The 21326-nt window shown below is 43.6% G+C and overlaps 1 protein-coding gene across 1 annotated transcript in view; it reads left to right on the plus strand.

Moving 5' to 3' along the window:
- The first annotated feature begins 274 nt into the window (after positions 1 to 274).
- Positions 275 to 21326, plus strand: part of CUBN (cubilin) — a 639217-nt gene continuing 618165 nt past the window's right edge. The window contains exons 1-5 of the mRNA XM_029588764.1: positions 275 to 434; positions 581 to 710; positions 3655 to 3750; positions 11944 to 11982; positions 15581 to 15682. Coding sequence (XP_029444624.1) covers positions 304 to 434; positions 581 to 710; positions 3655 to 3750; positions 11944 to 11982; positions 15581 to 15682 — 498 coding nt within the window. The 5' untranslated portion in view covers positions 275 to 303. The remainder of the gene's footprint in view (positions 435 to 580; positions 711 to 3654; positions 3751 to 11943; positions 11983 to 15580; positions 15683 to 21326) is intronic.

Consider the following 21326-nt stretch of genomic DNA (forward strand, 5'->3'; position numbering starts at 1 on the left):
GGATTTTACCTTTGGGTATGATGGTCTCTAGACAAATTATTTTGCTAGCTAGTTGCATAGGAAGCTATTTGTGCTAAATTCTTACACACTCTGACGAAGAAGATCCGCTTTATGCCAGTATGGCGGGCAAGGATGCTAAATATGCACTGGGCTCACATCTTTGCATTTTGCAGTGATAGGTGCGGACGCAGGCTAGAGCTGAAGGAAAGTGTGAATGCAGCAGATCTTAAGGGGCAAAGTACATCCACCGAAGATACAGCCCCAGAGAGTTCTCTCACTGTCTTGCGGCAGAGCCCAAGAGAGATGGAAAGGAATATGCTGCGTCTAAGTTGTCTTCCGTGGGTTTTGGGGATATTGTTAATACTTTCTAGCTTAAACTGTGAACCTGAAAAGCATGAACAAAGGAGGAAGAAAAGAAATATTTATAATGAACAGTAAGTACAGATCTGTGTTCCCTTTAATTCGCAGAAACCCTGTTGAAGATGTGACTTTTAAGGTGCAAGTGGGAATGACATCCGTTAATTTGTTTTTGTATGTCCTTGCTGAAATGCTATTTTCTCTGCTTTGTTTCACACCTAAGGCCTAGAATGTCCTCGGAGAGTGGCAATTTGATGTTTCATGCAGGTTCTACTAAGAATATTGAATTTAAGACTGGGTCATTTGGAAAGATAAAAATGAATGATGATGACCTCACAGAAGTCTTAAATCAGGTAAATACAATTTTTTGGTTTATTATATTTTCCACAATATATGTTATATGTTAATTCAAAGAATATTGCAGTTTTCTAAAGTGTACTCTGGACTTAAAGCATAGCTCTTTAGTTACTGGTTTTAAACCACTTTAGATTAAATAATCAGTTCCAAGAAATGATGATAGCAGCATTACAGATAATTAAATGTTACTGCTGAACAATACGCAAGATAGATTATAATAGACAGGGTTAAGAAAATAAGAAAACGTCATTACCCTTGAAAAAACAAACAAACCATGATTGTCTAGCAGAAACACAATTCCAAAAATTTAAAAACTGGTAAACATATGGGCATTCAAATGTAAAAGCGAGACTACCAGACACTTGGAGCTATTCACGGACAGTAACTTTTTAAACATCTGCACAGGCGCACAAGGACACACATATGCGCCAAACGGCATGGCCATTTTATACCATACGTGCCTATATGCGCTCATGTGTGTACAAATCCCACTTCCACCACATAAGTGAGAATTTTAAAAGGGGCGCACATCCACACCATTATCAGTTTCACCAGTTCATTCCCAGTTTGCCCAGGCAAGGGATAGGACTTCCAAACCCACCCCCCCCCCTAGTTTAATAGTCTCCCTTTCCCCCTGTTAGCCATGACCCTTAAAGCCCCACTGAATAGCCTAGATTTTTATTTTATTACTTACATGCCATCCATAGCAATAATAAAGTTACATGACAAGGACCCCAGCATGCGCTTGTGCTCATAAATATGTAATCACACATTTCATGTTAAAAGCCTAAGAGTGAGGCCTAGCCCAAAAAAGGCTGCTCAACCTGCCAGGCTACCCATGTTCGTTAAACTCCCTCGGAGACAGGAACAATGTTGGATCAGTGCGCTGAGCACGGAGACCGGAGAAATATGGAAGCCTTACAAAAAAACCCTCCTTCTCTGTTCTGTTTTTTTGGGGGGTTTTTTAAGCTTTACTTGAGCACAGCTCATCCCGGCTGAGTACAGAGTCGTAGTCTCCAGCTGCGGGGGGAGAGGGCGTATACAGTCACCTCCACATTCAGCTTCCTGAACCCTCTGCGTTTCAGCTGTTTCAATAGCTAAGTCCATGCCAGCTGAGAAAAAACCAGCCACCGGACAAAGGCACTCATCTGAGGGCCCACGGAAATCACCTCAAGAATTCTCAACTGGGGGAGGGACCATTTGGTATCACCAGAGGAGAGTGGAGCATTTTAAATTTCCTATTTTTTTTCTAAAACTTGAAGCAATCCCCAGTATGGAGATGCATGCCCACCATCTGCTGGAGCCAGAGAATACTGGCAGGCTGATGTCACTGCAGGGGTATATATTATATACTGTGATGTCAGCTTTGCTCCATCTCCACCTGCTGGTAGAGGTGCATAACCCACTGTTCTAGCTTCATCTGTCTGTCCTAAAGAAAAGGAGATTATCAGGTAAGTAGTACCGTATTTTTCGCTGCATAAGATGCACTTTTCCCCCCCCCCCAAAAGTGGGGGGAAAATGTCTGTGGTCTTATGGAGTGAATATTAAAAAAAAACAAACTAAAAATCTAACAACCCTCCCCACCCTCCTGACCCCCCCAAGACCTGCCAAAAGTCCCTGGTGGTCCAGCGGGGGTCCAGGAGCGATCTCAGCCTCAGTGACATAGTAAGGGCAAAGGGCCATCGGTGCCATTTTGATTACTGGCAGCTGACGGCCCGAGTGCAGGCGATCGCTCCTGGACCCTCGCTGGACCACCAGGGACTTTTGGCAGGTCTTGGGGGGGTCAGGAGGGTGAGGGGTTGTAGTAAATTAATTTGGCAGGTCTTGGGGGGTGTCAGGAGGGTGGGGGGTTGTAGAGAATTAATTTGGCAGGTCTTGGGAGGGTCAGGAGGGTGGGGGTTGTTAATTTAAAGGGTTGGGATGTGGAGTTTGGCGGGGGTTCCCACAGAAAGAGAAAGATAAATGTTTTCTGATCTGGGGAGTGGAGCGAAATGGCCCTCCCCAGACCCGAAAACAAAATAGGGAGAAAAGAATGTTATGCACTCCCCTAATTTGCTCCATAAGACGCACAGATGCCCGGGGACAGAGCCGGTTTAGCACAAAATTTTTTTTTTTAATTTCCCCCCTCTGAATCCTATGTGCGTCTTATGGTTAGGTGCGTCTTATGGAGTGAAAAATACGGTAATTTCTTATTTTAAAGTCCCAAAATGCCCATGTCCTGCCCTTGCCCTGCCTAAACCATGCCCGCATCTGCCCATTTTTTGGGCTCTCTCACTTGTGAACCTACCCCTAGATATGCATGTACATGGGAAACTTTTAAAATCCGTGTGGTGTGCACTGGCCAGACAAAGTCACGTTATCTCCTGGTTTTGGCGTGCACCGTTCTTTTAAAATTCAGCTGCTTGCCAGATTATAATTATAGCCTATATGATGTCCATATATTGTATGTGAAAAGAACAAAAGTCTTTCTTTTTCTCTTTTCTTAAAATTTTTTGTTAGCATCAGCTTCAATCTCAACATCCGTCTTCAACAAGCAGTATTAAATACAAGACCGTTGTACCGCCACAGGCTGAGAGTCTTTATCATCAAGAAGAGTTCTTTTAAATAGATCTGATAAAAGTTCTTGTGCCCAAAGATTATCAAAATGAAAACAACAGAAATAAAAGACCCGAATATTCACTCCTCTCCCATCCGTTTGTTACTTTTTGAATTTTTTGAATTGGGCTTTGGCCAAAAATGCATGGTTCATTTGTTATTTGAAATGGGTGAATATTCAGGTCTTTGGTATTTTCCATTAACACTGAAAAGCCATAAGGCCTAACCCCAATATCCAGCTTAAGCAAAAGAGAAAGCAAAACATCTTCATAGTGAGGGTGGGAGGGGGAGGATGGCATTTTCTTTTTTTCTTCTAATCAATTAACACCTCGTTTTCAACTTCAGGTTAAAAAAAACCAAGACGATATAGCAGAGCTGAAGAGAAATGGAGCAGGAATTCCTCAAAATGTTTCAAATCAGCTCAACCAGTTGAATTCCAGGGTAAGTGATGGTTAAATAACTTATTGCACATTGTAGCATATAAAAAATGTGCAAGCTCAGGCTTTCCACATCTGAAAGATAAGGATACTGTACTAAGTAAAAAAAAGAATCTGGAAAATATTTTAGGCAAGCTTTCATTCATACTGCTTTCACAGTTTGTAGTTTTCATACATTTCTCTTTGCTTCTTGTCTAAGGCTGGCTAGAGAGACAAGAGGAGCTTTCCAATAATCAGGCCGATTCAGTAAAGTCCACGTTCGCCTGTTCTCCCAGCACGCACACAGGCCACTCGCCTGTGCACGCGATTCTGTATTTAAATGAGGCCCGGAGGTAGAAACAGGCAAAAGGAGGCGCTAGGGACACTAGCGCATCCCTAGTGCCTCCTTTTGACCCGAGCAGCGGCTGTCAGCGGGTTTGACAGCCAACGCTCAATTTTGACAGCGTCGGTTCTCAAGCCCGCTGACAGCCATGGGCTTGGAAACTGGATCCTTGCGGTACACCGCTTAAAACCGCTCTTCAGAGAGAGTTCCATTTACCATCACACATTGTCTTCTGTCCGTCAACCAGTTTGCAATCCAGGCCACCACCTCGGCACTCACTCCTAAGCTTCTCATTTTATTCACCAGTCTCCTGTGCGGGACCGTATCAAAAGCTTTGCTGAAATCCAAGTAGATGACATCGAGCGCTCTTCCTTGATCCAATTCCTTGGTTACCCAGTCAAAAAAGTCAATCAGATTTGTCTGACAGGATCTTCCCCTGGTGAATCCATGCTGCCTCTGGTCCATCAATTCTTCCAACTGTAGATAGTTTACTATTCTCTCTTTCAACAGTGACTCCATTACTTTTCCCACCACTGAAGTGAGGCTAACCGGTCTGTAGTTACCAGCCTCTTCTCTGTTCCCACTCTTGTGAAGCAGGACCACCACTGCTCTTCTCCAATTACTTGGCACCACTCCCGTTTCTAGGGATCTATTGAACAGGTCACACAGAGGACCCGCCAGCACATCTCTGAGCTCCCTCAGTATCCTGGGATGAACCTCATCAGGCCCCATGGCTTTGTCCACTTTCAGTTTCTCCACCTCTTCCCATACATTTTCTACTGTAAATGGAGTTACATCTACTCCACTCCCCTCCAGTTTCTTGTTAACTAGGGACGGTCCTTCTCCAGGGTCCTCCTTAACACAGAACAGAAGTATTTGTTTAATATTTCTGCCATTTCTTCGTCTCTCTCCACACATTGATCCTTTCCACCTTTCAATTTCACTATACCACTTTGAACTTTTCTCTTTTCACTGATGTATCTGAAAAATGTTTTGTCACCTCTCTTTACATCCTTGGCAATCCTCTCTTCCACTTGACTTTTTGCCATCTTGATTAACTTCTTCGTCTCCCTCAGTTCTACCAGATATTCTTCTTTGTGCTCCTCCCTTTGGGATCTTTTATATTTCTTGAACGCTGTTCTTTTAGCCTTTATTTTGTCAGCCACCTCCTTTGAGAACCAGATAGGTTTCATTTTTCTTTTGCTTTTCTTTACTTTTCTAACATATAGATTAGTTGCCTTGGTAATTGCTCCTTTTAGATTGGTCCACTGTTGATCCACATCTCTCTCATTCTCCCAGCCTTTTAGTTCTTCCTCCAGGTACTTCCCCATTTCATCAACGTCCGTGTTTTTGAACTGCAAAACTCGGGTCTTTGTGCTTCTTTCCCGTATCCTTTTTGTGATATTAAACCATACCATTTGTTGATCACTGGTGTTGAGGTGGGCACCCACCTGGACATCAGAGACATTATCTCCATTAGTGAGCACTAAGTCGAGTATAGCTCCTTCTCTCGTGGGTTCCATAATCATTTGTTTGAACCAAGCTACTTGCAGGGCATCCACTATTTCTCTACTATTATTAGATTCTGCAGATGGGATTCTCCAGTCTACATCTGGCCTGGTTTTGAAAAAAATCCCCCGGGCTGATATTTTCCTGCAATCCACCCCTGAATCTACCTGTACAACTTCCCATGGAATTGCAATATGTTTAGTAGTGCCAGGTGCAACTCCATGTAAGAGTGTTGGAATTTTCCCTTTCTCTTTTTGACATATTACACAGTCTCTTACTGCCTGTTATGCTTCCCATTTTGTCATAGGGGATGTTTAAAATGAGCCCATTGTAACATATAACTGGCACCCAAATGACCTGATGCTTCATGCACATAGTTCCCTATTCTGACTGCATGAATGGCTGCATATTGATCAGCAGCCTGATTATGGGTACTCTCATCAGCATCTCTACCTAAATGTGCATCCTCATGTCTAGGATAAACCTGCATCTCCTATCAGATCTTCCAAATTTCAAGCCAGAATGCGAGTCACTCAAAACAATTTAACCCGGTCATACGATGACCCAGCCATGCTGATTGCCTACTTGGATGGCTTATGGCTGACTTCTCCAATGGTTACTTGAACACTCCCCTGAGTTGACATTATCTTTTTTTCCTCTTTTTTCCCAATTAGTGCCATCTGTGCCTTGGCAGCCATTTTGGGGGCATAGAGTGGCGAAATGGGGTTGCTTTTCTCACTGCTGGATCAGGCTTTCTTAGTTTTCTTTTTGTTTTTGCTTTTTCTGTTGGATTTACATTATTCTATAACTTTCTGTTGTTGGATGGACCATGCCCCTCCTGCCTGAACACTTTGTTTATCTTCTGGCGTTTTTCATGTAAGGCCCCCAAAGCTGCTCTGTCCCACCTCTTATTTCACTGTCCTGCCACTTAAGTTACTGGCATGAGGTTTGGGTCATGATTTCCAAGATGTTGCATTTATATAAGCTTATTGTTCTTAAATCCCTTGCTCTACAGCCACCTCTTCCCTCTTCAAAGAGGAAGCTACTGGACTTTCTATTGTCTATTGCTATTAAATTGGTGTTGTTAAATTGGAAAAACTCTGCTGGTCTCAATGCCACTTTTTGATGACACACTGTGTGTCTTTATTATCACTATAAAAGGGAGGCAGCCAGACGATTCATCAGATTTGCAACTGGTTATCTATGTGGAGATCGGTGGACCCACTACTTTACGGATGTGGATGTTTGACTGATTGGACTGTGCAGCCCTATTACTGTTCAATTCTCATTTTGAAAATCTTGTCTGCTCTTAATTTTTTTTGTTTGTTGGAAGCTCCCCTTCTTCCTCCCCCCCCCCCATTCCTTTTTCTTTCTGGCCTCCCTCTTGCAATGGTGATTGTTATATTTGCCTCTGTTACTTCTCTGGTGTACTTCAAGAACTACTGTACTCGGAGTTGTGTTCTATATGTATTCTCATACTTAATAATAAGTTCTGAACAGGAACGATCAACATGCAAAAATGTAATTCTATGACACAAAAATCCTGTTGTGAGTACCAAATGTAAAAGGTGGTTGACTAGTAGTGTGTATGTCACACAATACACAACACACTTTTTCACAAGTATAGAAGTTTACTTATAAGTCTGAGAATAAGTAATGAAAGCATACAAAATTAGAGTTTTGCATTAAAAAATATACACAAAAATACTTCCCCTCACAGTTTCCAATATGAGTCTGATATATCTTTGTAAAGATGGAAACACAGCACCAGGAAACCTGGAACAGTTCATCAGGCACTTCATTAACCACTGAAATGTCCAAAGGTTTTTCCTTTGATCTATTCTTTCTATGATTTCAAACAGTTTGTCTCATGTTGCTCTTTTTAAGTTAATTCTTTTGACCTTGCTCTAGTTTATTCTCTGGGCTACTCCCGTGTGTTCTTGAGGCCCCAACTGTCTGTCTTGATCACATTAGCAAATGGTTAGGTGTGGGTAGGTTGCTACTGTTCTGTTTTCCTCTGATAATGCACTGAATAAGTGCTCTTTAATATAACTGATCTCATGATTTGTTTCTTGTTATAAGAAGGCTAAGAAAAATGGTATATTTATTCTTAGAACGTACAGCCCTTATATCAAATAATTACACTAGAAATATCAGTGATTCTCTACTCCACTAATTTCTATTGTGGTACATAGTTCTTCTTGTAAACTAAATAGCTCCTTAAAATAATTTCCCACAGACATTGTCTTGCAAAATCTACCCACACAAACATCAGGTGCAAAAGTCTGTAGGTATTTCATTCTCACAGCAAGTTTCAAAGTCATAGGGGGCAATATTCGGTCACTGACTGGCTTACAAAATTAGTCAGATTAAGTTATCTGGCTAACTTTGTTAGGGTATTCAGCAGCATCACTGAATATATCTAACTATTTTAAAGACAGCCAGTTAACTTTATAACTACTTATGGCATGATCAGAGTTAGCTGGATAAATTATCTAGCTATCTGAATAGTGGATGTATAGCTAGCCAGATAACTTATCTGCCTACATTAACAATTCCCAGGAATGATCCTGGAATATCCCTATGTTATACAGCTAAATTTTAGTTAGATATTGAGTTATCCTGCTAATATTTAGCTGGATAAGATCCCATTTTCAAAAGATGGCATTTAGCTGGATAACTCAAGTATCTGGCTAGATGTCTTTGAATATGGACCCCATACTTTTTGAATCTTAGTGCAAAGTCTGCAGACTAAAAGTACTTTCAGACTTTATCCCAAAGTGGACAATCTGAAAATTGGTCCCATTGCTAAAATCTTCCATTATTCTATAGGTTTTCATTGTGCTATGTCAATTCAAATATAGTTTGGATGCCACAAATTGTTATGGTCGTGGACCCTTGGGCCAGCTGAGACTGCAGATGTTGCACTGTGGGGACCCACAGTGAGTGTCGCAGCCAGGAGGTGGCGCTGACAAGAGACTCTGGAGAAGACTTCACCACTGGAAGTCCGAGGTCCCCCCAGGAGGAGCCCGTAGGGACCTGGATCTCTTGGACTTAGGTGGGCCCCTCTGTGACCAAGGATCCAGGAAGCGGTTGAAGGGATGGTCGATGAGGATGGTAAGGCCCAGGAGGCTGGAAGAGTCTTCACCCTCGGAAGCCTGCGGCTCCCCCGGGAGAAGCCCGTGAGAGCCCGAGCCGCTGGGACTTAGGAGAATCCCCATGGGCCAGCAAGAACCGGATACCTGAAGAGGCAGAGGGAATAGAGGTCAGAGTCCAGGAATGAAGCAGGGTCAGAAGCCAGAAATCAGAGATCCAAAGTCAAAGCCAGTGACGGAAGCTGGAAACAGAGTTGTGGACGGAGTTGGGCCAGAAGTCAGAAGTCCAAACTAAAACCAGGAGCGGGAGCGAAGATGAAGTCAATGGACGAAGCTGGGTCAGAAGCCAGAAGTAGAAGAGATAATCCAAGATCCAACGCAGCAACTAGCAACTCAGGGGTCTGAGTGAACCTCATTGCAAGGTGAGGAATGTCAGTGACTACCGGGTTTAAATAACCCGGCAGCATCTGACGTCAATGGGAGGCTGTCCCTGAGTTTCCCGCACTGGCCCCTTTAAGACTGAAGCCCTGGTGCGCGTGCCTAGGGGGCGGGGCCAGCCGCGGATCATCATCGGCATCTTCCTCGCAGGGAGAGCGCCATGATAGGCCGCGTTTCGGGCCTTTGGGGCCGAAGTGGAGGGACTCCCGCGGCCGGCCCGGGCCGGGAGGTGAGTGGAGGTCCCAGGGCACAGCCCAGACTGTAACACAAAGAAATATTTCCACAAGGTTACATTTTCAGAAGGAACTAAATGATTGCTTGTGCAGTATTACTGTCTAATTTTTCAAAGTCATTTTAGCCCAACCCATTTAAACAATCAAAATGGACTTAGGCACGTGAAAGCAATCTGATGCTTGAATTGACTCCTATCAGAAAGATGTTGTTGAGTATATAATATGGTATTTCTCAACATTTTGTCCAAGTTATTACTAATTTATTTACTATTGATTTATACAATGTCTGTGCTGAGATACAGAAGTAAATCTAGATTATCACTCTGATTTACAATGCATAAAATGTGCTGTATGCAAGGCTTATTATAGCCAGTGTGGAAATTGCATTGCATGCACTGAGAACATATTGTACCAGACAAAAAAAATATTAAAATACATATTTTTAATTATATCAAGTTAAAATGTTGATATGCATCATTAGGCTCGCTATCCAATGTTTCATGACAATGCACTTCCCTGCAAAAGACAAAGCAAAGATATACATTTTCTCATTTTCCTATGATAATTCTTGTATTCAACATCATTCTTATGACCTTGTACAATGCAATATTTTTGGAGTGCTAGACCCATGGAGGGAACTAATCCATGCAACTTTTCTTTTTAACATTTTTGTGAGCGACATAATGGAAGGGTTGTTGGGAAAGGTTTGTCTTTTTGCCGATGACACCAAAATCTGTAACAGGGTGGACAGCCAGAAAGGAGTGGAAAACATGAGGAGGGATCTAGTGAAGCTCAAGGAGTGGTCCAAGTTCTGGCAGCTAAGATTTAATGCTAAAAAATGCAGAGTAACACATTTAGGATGTAAAAATCCAAGGGAAAGATAAAATATTGGAGGTGACATTTTCTAAGCACAAAGGAAGAGTGGGATCTGGGGGTAATTGTATCTGATGATCTTAAGGGGCCCAAACAAATGGATAAAGTAATGGTAAAAGCAGGAAAGGTCAACAGAAAAAGGGAGGTGATCTTTCCCTATATATGTCCCTGGTAAGACCTCATTTGGACTACTGTGTGCAATTCTGGAGACTGCACTGTTATGATATTGAGGTGTTTGGTGGATTCTTAGGGGCAATGGTGTTAGTGACTCCCACTGGGAGGAGCCCCGCAGGGAACTGTAGCACCAGCCTAGACTTAGATGCACAAACAGAGAATATATCTTTATTATGCAGCTTGTATGGTTCACCAGAGGTGGCAGTAGAGAGTGGATTAGATAGTAACAGTCTGTGATCCTCGGTGGAGGAGACCCATCCCACAATATTGGTATAAGGCCCCGATGCAGATATCCAGTGAGGCACTGTAAGAGAGACAGACTGACAGATGTTATTACACACTCCCTTGTAGCTGAGTAGATAGAGTTCCCAATAAGCAGTAGAGAGAGGATAGATAGCAACAGTCTATGATCCTGAGCAGAGGAGACCCGTTCCACAATGGTGGTGTAGGGGCTGATGCAGATAGACAACGAGGAGCTGTAGATGAACAGACTGGGAGAAGTAGTAATCACTCTCTGTAGCTGATAGGTAGTGTTCCAGCAGGTAGAAGAATTGGTAGCAGGCACCAGGATAGACACACAGGCCCTCGAGGAGAGAGTACCTGGATTCAGGATAGGCACCTGGAAATAAGCAAAGGGCCCCCGAGGAGCGGGTACCCAAGTTAGTAGAACCCCGGAGGTGAAGATAGCTTCCAACAGAAGCGGCAGAGCAGCTTCAGACCGGAACAAATCCAATCCGTTGCTAATTCGGCGAGAGTCAGCAAATGGGCAACCTTTTGTAGTCGGAAGCAGTGACGTCACTCGAGGGGACACCCCTGACGTTCGCGCCAACACTGCTAATGGACGTGAGGCATGCGCATGCCCGCACCTTAGGAAGCCTCAGGCCAACAAGGCGGGACGCCGCACCAAAGCCGCTCCGGGACACCAGAGGGTGCGGCAAGGAGACGCTACGGACGCGATTCTCCCGAGGCTGGTGGTGAAGGCTGAAATAGAAGTGAGGCATGTCAGGCAAAGCCGTCTGAGACCGGATGCAACATGTACTTTCCAAAGGATAAAAACAGGATGAAGTCAGTCCAGAGAGTAGCTACTAAAATGGTCAGTAGTCTTCATTCTAAAGCATATGGGGATAGACTTAAAGATCTAAACATTTATACTCTAGAGGAAAGGTGAGATAGTAGAGAAATGATAGAGATATTCAAATATCTCAAAGGTTTCTATGCATAAGGGGGGTGAGCCTTTTTCAATGGAAAAGAGGCTCTAGAATGAGGTATCATGAGATGAGGTTGAAAGGGGGTAGATTCAGGAGTAACCTTAGAAAATATTTCTTTTCAGAGAGGATGGTGGATGTATGGAACAGTCTCCCAGTGGAACTGGTGGAGACATAAACAATATCTGAATTCAATAAAGCATAGGATAAATACAGGGGATCTTTAAGGATGTGATGAGAATTATAATGCTAAATGAATTGGATATATGGGCCATATGTTTTTTCTGCCATTAAGTTTCTATGTTTCTATTGTCTTTTAAATCTCTAAAATATCTTTTTTTATTGCAGGTTATGGGTCTTGAAAGTAGATTTCAAAGACTGGAGCAAGTGAGTATTTAACAATAAGAGCCAGTGAGGTCCATATTTAGCAGCTGGCCAGCTAGGAATGTTAAACAAAAACAATCAAGAGCGCCGCTCTGTCGCTAAGCTGTTCAATAAACTTTTTAATGAATAACATGTGTGTTGAAATTATTTTTGATAAAGTAAATACCTACACTGTTAATGGTGAAAAAATTTTTGTCATCTATGTGAATTTAAAAATATTTAAGTGGAGTCAGAGAAAGGTTTCATACATAGTGTAGGTGCCCCGCACCTCCGTCAGGTGAGCTTATAATCATCAACCTTCCTCCTCCTCCTCAATGAACTTTAAACAATTATTTTTTTTTAAAATTTTTCTATGTGAACTTGTGTTGTCCCTAACAACACGTGAAAGGGCTCTTCCGTGACAATGCTGTTTTTAAATGCGTGACCGCAAGGAAAATTACTCCGTTATACTCAATGAGAATGTCAATAAAGGGTAAAAACAGACTTCGAAGTCTGTTTTTACCCTTTATTGACATTCTCATTGAGTATAACGGAGTAATTTTCCTTGCGGTCACGCATTTAAAAACAGCATTGTCACGGAAGAGCCCTTTCACGTGTTGTTAGGAACAACACAAGTTCACATAGAAAAATTTTTAAAAAAAATAATTGTTTAAAGTTCATTGAGGAGGAGGAGGAAGGTTGATGATTATAAGCTCACCTGACGGAGGTGCGGGGCACCTACACTATGTATGAAACCTTTCTCTGACTCCACTTAAATATTTTTAAATTCACATAGATGACAAAAATTTTTTCACCATTAACAGTGTAGGTATTTACTTTATCAAAAATAATTTCAACACACATGTTATTCATTAAAAAGTTTATTGAACAGCTTAGCGACAGAGCGGCGCTCTTGATTGTTTTTGTTTAGTATAGCAGTTCGCAGCAAAGGTGTAGCTTTTGATATAGATTCAGCTAGGAATGTTAGCCAGGATATTTCAGTGTGGAGGATTAGTAGCCTAGTGGTTAATGTAGTGGATTGAGAGCCAGGGAATTCAGTGTTCTAATTCCACCATTGCTCCTTGTGACCTTGGGCAAATCAGCATTCTAATCCCACTGTTGCACTTTGTGATCTTGGGCAAATCACTTTACCCTCCATTACCTCAGATGGAAATTGATGGTTCTATTTACTAAGGGGCGGATTTTCAGAGCCCTGCTCGCGTAAATCCGCCCAAAACCGGGCGGATTTACGCGAGCAGGGCCCTGCGCGCCGGGAAGCCTATTTTACATAGGCCTCCCGGCGCGCGCAGAGCCCCGGGACTCGCGTAAGTCCCGGGGTTCTCGGAGGGGGGCGTGTCGGGGGCGGGCCCGGTCGTCGCGGCGTTTCGGGGGCGTCGGCAGCGTTTTGGGGGCGGGTACGGGGGCGTGGCTACGGCCCGGGGGCATGGCCGCGCCCTCCGTACCCGCCCCCAGGTCGCGGCCCGGCGCGCAGGAGGCCCGCTGGCGCGCGGGGATTTACGCCTCCCTCTGGGAGGCGTAAATCCCCCGACAAAGGTAAGGGGGGGGTTTAGACAGGGCCGGGCGGGTGGGTTAGGTAGGGGAAGGGAGGGGAAGGTGAGGGGAGGGCAAAGGAAAGTTCCCTCCGAGGCCGCTCCGATTTCGGAGCGGCCTTGGAGGGAACGGGGTAGGCTGCGCGGCTCGGCGCGCGCCGGCTATACAAAATTCATAGCCTTGCGCGCGCCGATCCAGGATTTTAGTGGATACGCGCGGCTCCGCGCGTATCTACTAAAATCCAGCGTACTTTTGTTTGCGCCTGGAGCGCAAACAAAAGTAGGCTATTCGCGCGCCTTTTAAAATCCGCCCCTAAGGCTTTTCTCCCAGGCTGTGTCTATGGGACAAATACCTAGTAAATGTGGCCCTTAAATTGTATGCCCTCTGAGGACAGAAAAACTATGCCTGAATGTAATTTACCTTGAGCTATCAGTGAAAAGGCATAAGATAAATCTAAATAAATAGAAATTTCATTGTTTGTCTGGGTAAGTGCAAACATAGCTAGATAATTGGCCTTATTATGGACTCGGTCATTTTACCAATAAAATATAAAATGAGAAAATCTCATCAGCACTAGAATGAACACCTAGACATTGAATCATAGCATAGTGCACCCATCTGCAGGCTAAGGGATAAGATGCATTCTTCAAAGCTGTTGCTGTCATTTCCTATGGCCAAGCAAAACTACATGACATATGTCCACAGAATTATAAGTACACAAAAACCCTCATTCCTAGATGTATGTTCTGCTTATTAATGTACTCAGGGGTTCATGTTGCTGACCTTTAACTGACAAAAGTTATATGGAAATCAATAAGCTGGTATGCCATATGCTTGTGTATGTGTGTGTGTGCAACATCAGGAATGTACTAAGCAACTTTTCAAAGTAACTCACTACTTAGAGAGGTTATTGAACAAAATCCCTTGAGAATGTTGCTGCTGATCACCAGGGATTAATGCAACAGGCATATGGAGCATGCAAAATAATTCAAATAGAAAAGGCTTCAACAGATGCTCCAATGGCAATTTTGCTTGAGGACTGAACTAATGCTTTGATAATTGTATTACTGAGTCCTCAACGTGAACATTGTAGCCTTTAGACCTAGGCTAAGCTTCTGATAAACGTACTTAAAGCAATTAAGACTAGACAAATAATAGAGTACAGATGCCAATTAGAAGGTCTGGATTTGACTCCCACACCATCTTTCAGCTCCTTGGGCCAGTAAAGGTGGAAAGTGCTGAAAACACTGTTTTCTGTTTATTTAGTTTTTAAAATTAAGCATCGCCAATGATAAGCAGTCTACCACAAGAACTGCTGATCATCAATAAAAATGATAGCATTGCCTTGGAAGAAGGAATGCTTTCTCTATTTTTTTCAGGTTATGGAATGGAGGAGTAGCCTAGTGGTTAGAGGAGCAGCTTGAGGGTTCAGATTCTGCTTCCCTCACTGCTGCTCCTTGTGACCTTAGATATGTGCATTTATCGTCCTCAATTGAAAGTTACTAAGTCTGTATGACTTAGGCAGTAACTTTCAAACCACATGCATATGTGTACCCAATTTTTAAGTGGACGCATGTTTATGTATGTAAATCCCACTTCTACCACCGAAGTCAGGAAATTTTAAAAGGCGCGTGCGTCCATACCATTGCCACTTCGCTTAGTTAACAGCTAGGTCCTCCAACCCCTCGGGCATACGCCCAGGCACATAAGTATTTATGTATACATCTCTTGGCCATGCCCTGAAACACTGCTCAGACCATGCCTACGCCCTAGCCTTTATTGAAAATCTTTGAGATGTGTGAGCTGCTGGAGATATGCGCGCATCTGGTTGGCTTTTAAAATTCGGTGGGGCCGCGCGAGCCTGGCTTGTGCACGTATCTCCCGATTTTGGCAGGTGCCAGGCTTTTAAAATTCACCTCTTAGACTGCAAGCTGTCCAGGGAAGGAACTTACCGGCTGTTACCTGCATTTTAACTCGCCTTGAGCACAGGTTTGGAAATGTAATTAAATCCAAATATTGCAAACAGTAAATTATTACTGATTTCTTTCTTTTCTACTTTCTGTTCTTGTAGACTGTTCAGCAAAAAGCCTGTAATAGCAACCCCTGTCAGAATTCGGGAACGTGCCTCAACCTGCTGGATGCCTTTTTTTGTCTCTGTCCCAGCAACTGGCAAGTGAGTCATTCAACAGCTTTGGGAATGGCAAATTGGGTTTGGGGCTTACTATAAAATTAAGACTATCCTCATACCTAAATGAACTTTTATCTATTTAGGCAGGGCCTGTTTTGCTGCCCTGTGCAAACAATCCCCTTGCTTCCCCTCCCACAGATTCAAATGGAGCCCTTCATGTGCTTCTCCTTTTTCCCCCGAACAATAACTTTCTGAGTGTCTGAACACCGTTTATACCCTCACTTGGATTAGAGTAAGGTTACCAGATTTCTGTTAGTCAGATCTGGGACCCTTGTTCACAGTACTGTCAGTAGTGATCAAGCAGTTCATTTGGGGGTGAGGGGATGAGGGAATTGTTATCTGGCTGACTGGCCCTATGAAAAATCAGAGTAGTCTACTCTCTATATATATCTGGAAGCACGCCCATTCAATTTTGTGAAAATATTTCAAGCCTAATACAAAAGCCTCCGAGCTGGTGAGTATGTATTGCATGCAACAAAAACAATTATTCACCAGGAAAAAAATGAAATCTGGAAACAAAATCCAGCTGTTAACATTTAAGACCTGTGTGAGACTTTTGAACTGGGTCCCAGGAAATTTTAAAAGGATTTTATTAATATTTTCAATCAACTCCTTTGTTCTCTCTCGGTCTGGTGTCCTTTTTTTCTTTCCAAGTTCTTTCTCTTCTTTGTCTTTTTCCTTCAAAGCAGTTATTTTATTTTAATACATCCTCTTCCTTCTCTCATTTCTTCTCTTCCTTTTTTGTTTCCTCTTCAGATTCCTCCTGCCTGCTTGCTTTCCCCATTTTTCCTCCTTTCTTTTCTCTTTCTAATGTGCTCTCTCCCCTCATCATCTTCCTGGATCTCCTGCCTCCACCCATCAAATCCAGAGTCCTCTCACCATTAACCCCCATCCCAGCTCCTTTTCCTTTCTCTCCTGTCCCCCCTTCTCTCCCTTTTCCTCAACCCAATAACCAAATCCTTTCCCTTTCCCTCCATCCTCCTTTCTTTCTCCCTCATATCTCCCCTTAGCCAGGGTACTTTCTCCCTCAGGCCCCAGTTCTTCCTGGCCCCTAACCTTCATCCCCAGTCCCTGGTCCTCTCTCTCGCCCCTTCCCTCCATCCTGGGTCATTTTTCCTCTTCTTAATCCCCATGTCCTCTCTCTCTCTCTTTGCTCCCATCCCAGGTTCAATCTTCCCATGACTCCCAGAAAGCTCTTCCCACATCCCCCCTTCCTAACCTGGGAAACCTTTCCCCACATCCTTCTCCCATCTTTGGAAAGCTCTGCGCATATCCACAACCTGCCCCTAGAAGGTTCTGCCCATGTCCTCATTCCTGCATTGTCCTCCTTCCCCTTAAAGTTCTCTGTGAATTTCTCCCCTCAAAGAGCTCTCACACACTTCCACCACAGTTCCCTCTGATCCTCACTGCCCTATGATCCTTAGTGCAGCCTGGCCTCTTCCAGATCCTCTCCGCTTGGGCAGAAGGAGCACCACTCAACACAGTATCAACTTCTCACGCTGTGAGGGTCCAGTCTAATTGTATGAACCATGTGGATCTCATAGATCTTGTGCCTCATACCATAAGACTGACTCCTCCCAGCACAGGAAGTTGATGCTACGTTAAATTCCTCTCCTACTGACGCTTGAGGGGACTGCTTTAGTAGGGACTGGAGAGGATAATCCAGGTTCTGTGCTGCTTAGGCTCCGTAGGCCTGCTGAGCTGCGTGATATTGCCCTCTTTAGAGCTGCTGCCAATTTGCACAGTGGGTCATGACAGTTGTTTGTTCAGGGTGACCTTATTCATCATGAAGAGCGGGCATTTTACAAATTTTGGACAAAATAGTGTGATTGCTGCGTTAGTGCACTTGGATACAAGTTGTAAGTGATTTTTTTTTTTGGACTAACAATACATTTGTGACTCAACAATTTGTAGGTAATATTGCAAGTTATCCCAATAAAAAGGTATCATCTATAACTTGTTTGTTGACCTTTATTTGTACAAATATTGGAAAATTCTCTCCATGAATATGATCTTAATTTAGATTCAAAAGTTTGTTCCATAACTTAGATTTTTTTGGTTATTTGTTCAGATAATAGGAAATTTGTCTTTTTCTCTACTAACTGTTAAGGGGCTATATACTTAGGTGTGCTAAATTTAACACATATTTAAATTATTTTATTGTGTATATTAAATAGTACCATATGTACAAAGGGGGCCACCATGCATAGTGAAGCTACATCAAAATAATATTGGCATATCATTTTTAGTTTGACCTTATATGCAAAATATGTAAATACTGTGGCATTACTGTGGCATTTACAAATTTGTGGTGAGTTTACATGGATACATTGCCCAGGTAAATTTAATCTTTGCAACATAGGTATAGATAACTGATAATGTAACAAAATCAGCTATTCATTAAGTAGAGGAAGAAGCTATGTCCTGGGCCTCTACCTGAGATGTGCTCACCCCACCCAAAACCAAATCTTACTTGACCCCTCCTTGCCCACTTTCCAATCTATGAGGTTCAAAGTGCACCTCATCTCTAAGCAGTGTCATCTTCAAGAGAAAGGCATACCAGTAAGAGGTAAGAGACTCTCCTCCTGCCATCTGGCCTGGGATGTGGTTTTAGGAGGCTAAAGAGTGACGTGGCATAAGGGAGATGGGAGAGACTGGATGTAATTTGGCTTGTGGAGGAGGGATCAGAAGGAGGAGAGAGAGAGAGTGGGGGAAAATTTGATATCTGGAGTGACTGGAAAGGGGGGAGGGTTCCCCTGGTTCTGTCACTTTGTGCCAGTTGGCATGGGAGAACATGTACAAGGCAAAAAAATATGTAGTGTGTGTATTCAAATGGCCAAATTCACTTTATTAAGGTCCTTTAGTGTGCAAATGCTCTTGGGGTGTACATTAAAAAATGTTTTTGCAACAGGCCGTATGTCATGTTACCATTAAGCCCTGTGTTTTAATATATTCAGAAAGCAATTTAGCATGGGTTAGAGATTAGGGGAGGAACCATTCAAATGCAGCCCCTCCTTTTGAGGGGGCTAAAATGGCCGACCCCTGTGAGTTAACAAAAGCAGCTTGTAACAGTGAGCTTTGGGGGCAGTCCTTTTAGGCTAGCTAAGAGTTAGGAGGTAGTGTGGAGCTTTCCCCGAGTTGTATTTTTTCAGGCCCAATCAGACGGTCCAGGCAAACTCTGCCTGGGGATCCTGATCAAGGTTGGGAGGGTTTTCCTTTTCCAGTCCACTCTCTGGCTGGTTGGGATTCTCCCTCTGGTTTGTTTTTTCTGGGTTTTAACATTTTTTCTTGGTAGGAGCCTGGGCTCAGGGCAAGGGGAACCCTGTGTCTGGGGTCTGCTCAGGTTAGAGATGATCTGCCCTCCATACCCTCAACCAGGACAGCCTAGGTGGTGACCTGCTGCAAGGAGGAGCTCCGGTGTTCAGTTTTGTTAAAAAAAAAAAAAAAAAAAAAGGGGGGGGGGGGGGGAGGAAGATTTTTTTATGCCCCTTCTTCCTGCCTGAGAAGGAACATTGAGAGCTCTGAGTTCCAGAGGATCCGGTTCCAACTTGGGATTCGAAAAGGAGAAACTGTGTAAGAGATCGAGAAAGACATTGGAAAACTGTGAGAAATAACAATATTAATATCACTTGGAGACTTCACCCCTGGGAGACAGGTTATTTGAGATCCTGTGCACAGGCTGTGAATTTGATTTTTTTTTGACTAGGTGGAGGGGGTTCATCCGTCCCAACAAGAAAGCCCTTATCCACTTGGTAACCTCATTAAGTCAAGCCCGGGATGGTGAGTGTTTTCCCTTGCCCGGACCACAGTGAAGAGACCCTTGCACAGAAAGAGAGAGAGAAAGAACTGTAACAGCCACTTGTGGAAAAATAGTTTATTTGTCATAGTGCCATTTACCATTCAAAGAACATTTTCAGTAAAGATTAATTTTGGGCACTCACCCAAAGTCTCCCGAGTTGTTTTTGTGGACATATAGCATCCACAGTGTGGGGATAAGCGTACCTTCCAGGGAACTACAAATACGAGTCATCCCTGTCACATTGGGCCTTGAAAGAGAATCTTTACCCCCAACTACAAAAGATCCAGTCCTGGGGGTAAGAGAAACAGTGATAAACCTGGCTGGTGAATGGTTCCAGACCCGAAGAGACTTAAAAACATTTATGGCCCTATTGATCATCCTAAACCATCCCTCCTGGGCACGTGCCCCTGGAGACCTGTCTTCGTTGAAGTGATTCAGTTATTAGGAAAGTTGATAGGTGGGTGGCTGGTGGACGTGAGGATCACTTGGTAGCTTGCTGCCTGGTGCAAAAGTGCGGACCTCATGCATCACATATGAGCTGATACAGTAAAAACGCGGAAGAGCGGGAAACGCCTGCTCTCCTGTGCGCGCAATTCAGTATCTTAATTTATTTAAATTAGGCCCGGTGGTAAAAAGAGGCGCTAGGGACACTAGCATGTCCCTAGCGCCTATTTTTTGATGGAAGAGGCGGCTGTTAGCGGGTTTGACAGCTGATGCTCAATTTTGCCAGCGTCGGTTATCGAGCCCGCTGACAGCCATGGGCTCGGAAACCGGACGCTGGCAAAATTGAGCATCCGGTTTTCGACCAGACAGCCACCGGCCCATTTTAATTTTTTTTTAAAAATTTTTTGCTTTTTTAAACTTTTGGGACCTCCGACTTAATATCGCCATGATATTAAGTCGGAGGGTGTACAGAAAAGCAGTTTTTACTGCTTTTCTGTGCACTTTCCTGGTGCCCAGAGAAATTAACGCCTGCCTTTGGGTAGGCGCTAATTTCTGAAAGCAAAATGTGCGGCTTGGCTGCACATTTTGCTTTCTGAATTGCACGGGAATACCTAATAGGGCCATCAACATGCATTTGCATGTTGCGGGTGCTATTAGGTTGGAAGGGGGCTGGATGCGCATTTTGGATGCGTTATTACCCCTTACTGAATAAGGGGTAAAGCTAGCACGTCCAAAACGCGCGTCCAAATGCCGGCTAACAGTGCGCTCTGTCGGAGCGCACTGTACTGTATCAGCCCGAAAGATAGGATTTTAGATAGTGTTGGGGAGGAGCCAGCAGTCTTGGTACATGTGGGTACAATGACATAGGAAAGTGCAGGAGGGAGTTTCTGGAAGCTAAATTTAGGGTTATAGGTAGAAAGCTGAAATCCAGAACCTCCAGAGTAGCATTCTCAGAAATGCTCCCCATTCCACATGCAGGACCCCAGAGGCAGATAGAGCTCCAAAGTCTCAATGCGTGGATGAGACGATGGGGCAAGGTCAAGGAAGATGGTTTTAGATTTGTTAGGAACTGGGCTTCATTTTGGAGAAGGGGGCTTTTCCAAAAGGATGGGCTTCACCTTAACCAGAGTGGAACCAGGCTGCTGGCAATAATCTTTAAAAAGGAGATACTGCAGCTTTTAAACTAGATGATGGGGGAAAGTTGATAGTCACTGATATGGTTTGGAATGAAGTATCTTTGAAGGATACTAAGAAAACAGGGGAAGTAGATCATTCCAGGAGAGAGGTTGCAATAAATGCCAAAGGGGATCAGGTGCCTTTAAGTAAAGTGCAGAAAGATTCCAAATTACCCCTCTCAACTGGTGAGAAGGTTGTTAATACAAACAA

Source organism: Rhinatrema bivittatum, chromosome 2 (genome assembly GCF_901001135.1).
Source record: "Rhinatrema bivittatum chromosome 2, aRhiBiv1.1, whole genome shotgun sequence".
Classification (NCBI taxonomy): domain Eukaryota; kingdom Metazoa; phylum Chordata; class Amphibia; order Gymnophiona; family Rhinatrematidae; genus Rhinatrema; species Rhinatrema bivittatum.